Source organism: Olea europaea, chromosome 5 (genome assembly GCF_002742605.1).
Source record: "Olea europaea var. sylvestris chromosome 5, O_europaea_v1, whole genome shotgun sequence".
NCBI classification, from domain to species: Eukaryota; Viridiplantae; Streptophyta; class Magnoliopsida; order Lamiales; family Oleaceae; genus Olea; species Olea europaea.
In genome coordinates, this window is record NC_036241.1 from 3812550 (window position 1) to 3821496 (window position 8947).

At 31.7% G+C, this 8947-nt stretch overlaps 1 protein-coding gene and 1 long non-coding RNA gene across 2 annotated transcripts; one reads left to right on the forward strand and one right to left on the reverse strand.

The window, feature by feature from the left end:
* Positions 1-844: 844 nt before the first annotated feature.
* LOC111394435 lies at positions 845-2816 on the reverse strand. The gene is made up of 4 exons (XR_002702586.1): positions 2711-2816; positions 2534-2594; positions 2096-2153; positions 845-1145 (listed from the first exon to the last, which is right to left on the reverse strand). It is a non-coding gene; the product is annotated as an uncharacterized LOC111394435 (long non-coding RNA).
* A 1292-nt stretch (positions 2817-4108) lies between these two features.
* On the forward strand, positions 4109-7925 carry LOC111394436 (jasmonate O-methyltransferase-like). The gene is made up of 4 exons (XM_023020261.1): positions 4109-4253; positions 4869-5273; positions 6171-6443; positions 7443-7925. The coding sequence occupies exons 1-4, from the start codon at positions 4179-4181 to the stop codon at positions 7758-7760; spliced, it is 1071 nt and encodes a 356-aa protein (XP_022876029.1). The 5' UTR covers positions 4109-4178; the 3' UTR covers positions 7761-7925.
* Positions 7926-8947: the final 1022 nt, after the last annotated feature.

Below are 8947 nucleotides of genomic sequence, written 5' to 3' on the forward strand. Positions count from 1 at the left end.
CGAATTTTTTTGACAGAGGGGATGATCGACTCTTATAAGAATTTTTTTTAAAGACTTTTTTATTCACGTGGAAACCACGGCATGTGAGAGGATGTCAACCATTCGGGCGAAGCAGCAAAATTCTAAAACAAAACGCTATGATGCAATGTAATTTATTACTTTTAAATGCCAGTGACTAACATTTAGCTACAAGTTAGGTAACTTAGATGACATTTAGCTATAAGTTTGGTGACTAAAAATGAAATTATCCCATTTCATCTTCTGTGTATTTATAAATAAAAACAACATACTCTGAATGCATTCATATCAATTCTAGATACCTGTGGAATGGAAGCAAGAAAGAAAGAGCATGCACCACAATTTAGACATGCATGTCTACACATTTCTTGTGGGTTATTTATTTATGGTCATTGAGCTCATACAAAACTTGTGTCTAGATTAACAAAATACTCGACTTTCATTTTCTCGCAAATTGTTAACCAGGCATTATTTTTTTTAAAAATACAGTGTTTCTGTTATCTAATTTCAACACGACAACAGAAGATTGGGGAAATAGATATATATGTAGAATTATTTAAAAAATGCAGTCACTGAACGAGTTTTTCCTAGAATTTTCGTCCTCTCGAATTTTCTTCATCTGTCATTAGAAAATGGTATTTATCAGCAACCAATCTGACACGACTCGTCCCGACTCAACCTAATTGACTCGACACGTGTCGTGCGCCGGTAGTAGATGCCAGCTAAATTTCGGACCCACCACCAAGGCAAACTTGACCTATTTTGACTGTGCTAATTTCTATGAAAATTTTGATAGAATTTCCCCTGTAACATGAACAAAACCAACTTGAAAAATCATCAAAATCTCAAATAGACATTTAAACCAAAAGTTTTGGAAACCACCACTTCCTCTAGTGCCACCACAACTACTACAAAATATAACAAAATTCAACTGAGTGTTTCTACAACATCATCCTGTCAACATACAAGTATTACATCACTTACAAACTCTTCTACAAATATGCTTGTCACCCAAAATTAGACAATTACCTAATAAACATAAGTTTTCCAACTATTCATTACATACTTATGAAACGGTCTCTTTTGCTTCAGCAGGCTTTCCCAAATATCTCAAAATCGACCTTCTCCTGATAGGAAAACATGGTAAAAAGATATGAGTTTATAACTCAGTGAGTGGATAGTTGAAAATAAATAAACTTTTCCATTTATGCTATTTTCTGAAAATTCTTACACTATTTAACGTTAAGAACTTCAAAAAAAATAGTAACACTTTTAAAAGTATACATGATCATATCATAATTTTTTGGATATAATTCTAGAAAGGCAACTGTATAACATAATAACTATAAATACTCTGATATCCATGAAAAATTATGAAATATTGCTGCCTTAATACTATAAGCTGAAAGCTTTATTCTGAAAGCTGAATTAACTGAATTCCATAATCTGAAATCTGATAATAGAATAAATACTGAAAAATCACACCAAAAAGAGTACCCAATGAATAGAATAAATACTGAAAAATCACACCAAAAAGAGTACCCAATGAATAGCCTTACTCATGTACAGAGTAATCTCGATGTACATGGCAAAGCCATTCAAATCTGATAATCTGATAGCTGATAATCTGTTAATCTGGTCATACGTACGCAGAGCTGCCCCAAAGGCTAATCACCCTAGTACACGGCCCAAAGCCTATGTGTGTACGAGAGTGGGTCCCAAAGACCTCTGATAATCTGGTCATACACTATGGAAACACATTCACAATAGTGCAGAGAGGGTAAAATCACTGTAACTAGTCATACACTGTGGAAACACATTCACATCAGCGCAGACTGGGATAAAATCACCTGGGTACTTTCTGATGGTTTTAAAATAACTTTAGCTATACTGAAACATTTATATTCATATAACATGCTAGTCAAATGATTTAATTAAACTGAATTTAACTTTAAAAGCAATTGTTAATAAAATCCAATTTATTCTAAAAATCATGCTATAAAGTCAACTTTATACAATAAATAACTTTAAAATATAATGAAGACTTATTTATGAAAAATAAGTTTTATCCACTCACAGGGTATGGGCTACAAGCTAGATACGCTGATAGACGTTTCCAATCGCCTCGTTACCTCCTGAAATACGATAACGATAACCAATTTATCCACTATCAAATCGAGAAACCTTAATATCTAATAATATAACATAATTTAAATGCTCTTGGTACTTAAATAAATTCTCAAATTTTTCTTTATTAATTGGAGCTAATCACACCTTATAATCCCTTGGTTAATCACTAATTTATCAACATAACCATCATTTCAAATTTAAAACTAATTTTACTCTCCAATCTAATGAAACTAGTAATCACAATTCCACCCACATAATATACATTTGTTCCATAAAATCAATTCCCAAGTGAAATATTTCATTTACATAATTACTTCACAATTAATTAATTAAAATCCCCAAAATCGGATTCTAGGGTTTTCCCAAAAATTTGACATCTCCATACCTTGCTGAAAATTTGAAATGAATAAATCCCCACACTTGAGCTCCAATTTGTGCAAATATCCCTAAAATTCGACATATTATTCAACAAGTTAAAACCCTAAAAATTTTAACATAATTCATACTTTATCACCTAAAACAAATGGAAAATTTCAACCCAACTTGAAGATATCAACCTTACCTCCTTTCCTTTTCTTTTTCCCTTCTTCTTTTCCTTTTTCTTTTCCTTTTTCCCTTCTTCTTTCTCGGTCTCTGCTTTCCGTAACTGTGTGTGTGTGTGTTTTGGTGTGAAATGAGAAAAAAATGGGTCAAAGGTTTGAATTAATTGGTCCAAAACCCAAAATTGCACAATAAATTCCTTAACTTCACTTTTTAGTAACATTTAATCCTTTAACTTCCAAAAGTATATATATAAATTCCAAACTTTTAAATATATCAAATTCAACCTTTATATTTTGCAAATTGCAAAATAACCCAAATAAAATATTAAATTTCATTTTAGTCCTTGATTGACTTTGACTTTGACTAGTCAATATTTGAATTTTTGACTATAAAAAATGGATTGTAACACAATCAGTGTATTCTGTATATTTTAATAAAGAAGAAAATATGCAGAATTATTGAACTAAATGTGATTACGAATAAAATAAGAAGTAATCTGCATGTTGATCAAAGTGAGAAATTGGAATTGGAAAAAAAAAAAAAAGGTTTATATATTATTGTGGACTAGAACAATCTAGAAAAGATGAAAGATTTTATGCCTTGATTGAAAATATTCATAGGAAATTTAAGAATGCAATCAAAATTCAAAAGGCATGATTTTGACTTGGAGGCAGGAACACAAGGTGGGGGGCTGCGGCAGTGGAGACAGTGATCACGCCAGGATTGAAAATATTTCATAGAACATTCAACCAATATATATAATAATGCAACCAACATTCAAAAGTCATGAAGTTGACCAGGAGGCAGGAACACAAGGCGGCTGGGGGTGTTAAATTTTGATTTTGTCCTAATTTATCTTATAAATGAAGAGTTGTCATTAGACTTTTATGTTACCATCGTAAAAGAGATAAATAGAGGTTAAAGTAGACAAGTTATGCGATTTTCTCTTATAAACAATTTTCATCTTAGTGAATTAATGCATGGACGGAAGACTACTGACTACATAGTCTCATATTAAAGTAAACTTTTTATAAATCTTATGTCTCTTTATTTCATTCTACAATTGATTGTTTTCAATGGAATAGCATTATGATTTCTATTTCTCACCAATTAAAACGTTTAAAATAAATGTCTTACGGAACCATCGAGAGGGAAGATTTTTTAGTTAGTGAGGTTGAACATAGAATAGTGACATATGACACAATTCTAAGTATTGTAGCTAAGTATTGTAGTCGCTATAGTTCAAGCTACGTAGGCTTGACATACAACCTACAGGGTAATTTATTACTTTTAAATTCCAGTGGCTAACATTTATTTACAAGTTAGGTAACTTAGATGACATTTAGATATAAGCTTGGTGACTAAAAATTTAATTACCCCATTTCTTCTTTTGTGTATTTATAAATAGAAGCAACCTATTCTTAATGCATTCATATCAATTCTAGATACCTGTGGAAATTCAGAAGCAAGAAAGAAAGAACAGAAAGATGGAAGTGGTTCAAGTTCTTCATATGAACAAAGGAGAAGGGGAAACCAGCTATGCCAAGAATTCAGTTGTGCAGGTTCCGTTTCTTGCTAACGTTCGATTATTAATACCATAAAAATTCTAAATTTATCTTTACAACGATTCTAGTGAGGCTGTCTTTGAATTTATCTTTTGCACTCTATGGGATTTAGGATTCGCAGAGTTATAGAATTTCAGAAATAAATTTGTTTATCACGAAGAGATTAAGTGCTAATGAATTTTACCCTATAGGTATTTTCAACAAGTAAATTTTATTGAAGTGACAAATCAAAATCTTAAGAAACTCCATGGAAACTTGGTTTTTTAGTTGTTAATATTGTCCAATTTATTCAAACAAATGAAACAGAACTTTTGAAGACATATTTTAGGTCGTTCCCTCACTAATAAACTTTAACATTTTCAAAATAAGGAAGTGAACACAATATTAGTGATACCATCAAAACGTCCTCAAATGAAATATCTTCTTGCTGCCACCCATTTACACACACACACACACACACAAAAGTGTATAATTTTATACAAGTTTGTTAAACTTTTAGATAAGTAGAACGATTTGAGCTTTTAGATCTGAGGACAAACTTAAAAAGTTCTTCCTCTCTCTGTTGTTTAGCTTTCTGATTCTGTATTTTGAAACGTTTCCATGCAATTGCAGAAGAAGATAATATCAATTGAAACTTCAATAATCAAGGAAGCAGTGCAAAAGTGTTTGGAAAAGAATTTCCCTGATAGTATGGGAATTGCAGATTTGGGATGTTCAACTGGACCTAACAGTCTAATGGTAATTTCTGATGTAATAGATACAATATATGCCACAAGTAATCAAAAGGAAATTCCATTGCCGGAGATAAGGGTTTCATTGAACGATCTTCCGGGCAATGATTTCAATAGCATATTTATCTCTTTGCCGGAGTTCTACAATCAACTCAAAAAGGAGAAGAACATTGGGCAGGAAGGGTGCTTTATTTCAGGTGTGGCTGGCTCTTTTTATGGGAGGTTGTTTCCTAAAAAGAGTCTGCATTTTGTTCACTCTTCTTCGAGTCTCCATTGGCTTTCACAGGTTAGTATCATTGTCTCGAAAATTTTTCATAAATTGATAGTGACGAGACAAAAACTCATGACTTATGTATGCTTTGATATGACCATCTCATGTAAAATCTTATACACTAAGAAGACACATTTTTTAATTCAAATTTGATCTAAACTTTGTCAAACACTTCAAAAGTATGCCTAACTAGACTCACAAAATAAATCTTGTATGAAGAGGAGCCTCATGTTACTTGAAAAGGGCTCTCCATCAAGTAAATCAGTCAGAAGTTTTAATAGATAAAGCAATAAGTTTCCCCTAGGCTATTATTTAGAGTAAATAACAAATTATTTAAACAAATTATACGAAGAATACGCATGCGAATCATAATTTAAAAGTGTAATTTCATGTGTTTCTTGTGCAATTATTGAGATTTTAGAGTTTTAAAGACAATTAAGAATTGCCTATAATTTCTGTCTTTTTCATCCTATAAACTTCGCTACAAAAACCTACAGCCCTTCTCCATCTTTAATTGGTGGACTACTACACATCGCTTGTACCTATTTTATAAGGAAATTTCCAAGTATGGCCTAAACAAACGGTGCTCGAGTTGAATTTTTTTTTTTTAGCCTAATCCTTGATTTGAAAAAATAAATAAATAAAGAATATTGATTGGGCTTCTTTTATTATCTATGTCAACGAAAAGTTCTTGTATCAACTTACATCATTGAATGTATATTAATCTTCAATTTGTTTTTCTTCAAGGCTAACACGTACATAGTTTCTCATAGACAAGTGACACGAAGACTTAAAAACATATAATTTTTACCGACTCTACCACCATGCTGAATTACTCTTGAATTAAACATCTATAAGCAGAACACCCATCTATGCCATTATTCATTTTTCTAAATTTATCATTAACCTCAGGTTCCACGAGTTTTGGATTCAAACATCCTCAAGCCTCTGAACAAAGGAAAAATCTATATATCAAAATCAAGTCCAAGAAGCGTACTGGATGCATATTTATCACAGTTTAAGAGAGATTTCACATTGTTCCTGAAATCTCGATCGGAAGAAATGGTTGTTGATGGACACATGGTGTTGTCATTCATAGGCAGAGTCTCTGCCGATCCCGCATCAGGAGAGAGTTGCATGCAGTGGGAACTCCTAGCACAAGCTCTCATGAGTATGGCCTTAGAGGTAAATTATTATTTGCTAAATATTTGGTGCACTTTTTTTGTCCCATCTACCGACATTGTGCAACTTGGTTCGCAATCTTCGGATTTTGGCAACTTGATCCCAACTTTTAAGTTTTGGGGTTCACCGATTCCAAGTAAACAATTTCATTCAGTTGACGTTAAAAACTTTGATTTTCATTAAAAAGAAATTTTACATCTATTTTAATTAAAACAAAAAAAAAAAAGAAAAAAGAAAAAGAAAATTAAGAGAGAAATTCAGAACGTAGTTCCTTCCCATGTGCTCCACCATCACCCTTTCTCCCCAAACCCCTAAACAACTTTTCTAGTCCATTTATATTTCCTTTCTTTTTTATTAACTATTTATTTGGGAAATTTTATAAATTTACTAAAAGGTTGATGTCGAAGTTAATAATTAACTTTAATCAAACATTTTATAAATCTACAACTTTATCAATTTTTCGATCACATGTTTTATTTTTTTATGAAAACCTAATAAAATTTTCATCAAAAGCTTTTAAACAGCATTTAAAATTATGTATTTATATATCACTTACATCGGATTGTGTAATCGAATCAAATTCTCTTTCAATGTGTTTCTCAAAGAATCCAATTCATAAGGATTATTTCCCAACTAATGGAGATATCTTAGCGGTGAATTGCCACATATGAAATAGGGAAATTTTGCAAAGAAATAGCTCACTTGTTTCTCAAGAAGAAATGGGAAAATGAGATGCTCATTCTCATTTATTTTATTGTTGATCATGCCCTTAGTTGTTCGAAGAAATCCCTTAACATCAATTGGTTTTTTTACATAAAGCTTATATGAGATACGAAATGCACTGTTTTTACTAAAATTTAAAACATTGATCTCAAATTTAAGTTGATTCTATTTCAAGTATTCCTCGAAGAAAAAAGTTGATCAAATGAATGGTCCTTTTAGCATGTGCGTTTATATGCATGCATGCAAGTCCTTGAGCTTGAGTTAAATTGATGACTTCAGGGTATTATTGAAGAAGAGAAGATTGATTCTTTCAATGCACCCAGTTATGCTCCATCTGCTCAGGAAGTGAGATCTGTAGTAGAAGAAGAAGGTTCATTCACGATTAATTGTCTTGAGGCCATCGAGATTGAATGGGATGGGGGTCAGCAAGCTGTTAAAACAATTAGGGCTGTGGCTGAATCAATGCTGGAAGTCCATTTTGGAAAAGAAATCATGGATGAATTGTTTAAAAGATATGCTGAGCTGGTTGGTGATTATATTTCCAAAACTAGGGCAAAATTCTTTTATTTGGTAATTTCTTTGACCAAAAAGGGTTGAGTGAAGTAATCACTAAGGAAATTATGCAAAATGTTAACTAGTTTTACTGAATAATGTTTTTGATTTATCTGTTATGATTCAAAAAGTTTTTTTATGTAATATTTATGACTATAATTTGCTTGCAGCTTTCCACAAAGAATGATAATCTTGATTTTCTAATGTTTATGATGCATGTTATAATGTGTTTTCCCTCTTACAAATTTAGCTCTCTCTTGAGGCTAAATAGACGGAAAGTTTTTCCCTATATTTTGCTGAAGTGGCTACTTATTTAATTTTTAGCATTAGTGGCACATATCATTAACAAAGCCACAAAGAACCACCTACAAAGCAAGAGCTCCGAAGAGTTAATTTATTTTTGTTTTTGAAAGAATAGAAATTTTGAAAGAAAATATCTTACCAAGTACAGTTCAGTTGTTTCGACTTCGTTGCTTGCCAGTAAATTTTTAAATAAAATGTGAATTTCATTTTTCAACAAGATTAGGTGTTAGATGTTAGTAAAACCATCCTAAACTTTGAGGTTAATAACAATCCTGTTTCAATACAATATTAGATATCAGGATATCTAATGGAATGTATAATGAGGCCTATGATTGGGTCGAATGTGGTTTGTACTAAGGGCGATGATTATCAGTTTCGAAGATGATGTTGACAAAAAAATTGAGTACTTTGATTGCTATGAATATTAGTCGATGCAACGGACTCTAAAAGCAACAATGTGGCTATATATTTTTCTTGAGTTCAAGTTAGTTTCAACTTCTCGTAATGTGACGATACAAATTTGAATAACGCTACTCGCCGTCACTCACTATTATAGTCGCTCTACGTGGTATACATATGTCGATTAGTAATTTGATATATGAGCAAAGAAAAAACTATTACATTAATACATCAAATTACAAACCACCATGTAGAATGTTAGATAGGACTACTAACACCGTAAGTGATTATGAATAGCATTACTTTACAAATTTTGAATTATTTTCCTTCAGACCGATTATTTTCTCTTTCTTAACCAAACTCAAGTACACATTTTTCCAAGTGGGGAAGATACGGCAATCCTATCCAAGAGGATATGAATTATTTATTGTCGTTAGACTTTCTTTTTGTATTAATTTGTAATTTTTCATTCCGTTTATTTCTTTTTGGTTTGTTAATTCTACTTCTGTTTGGATTTTAGTCTTCTTTTC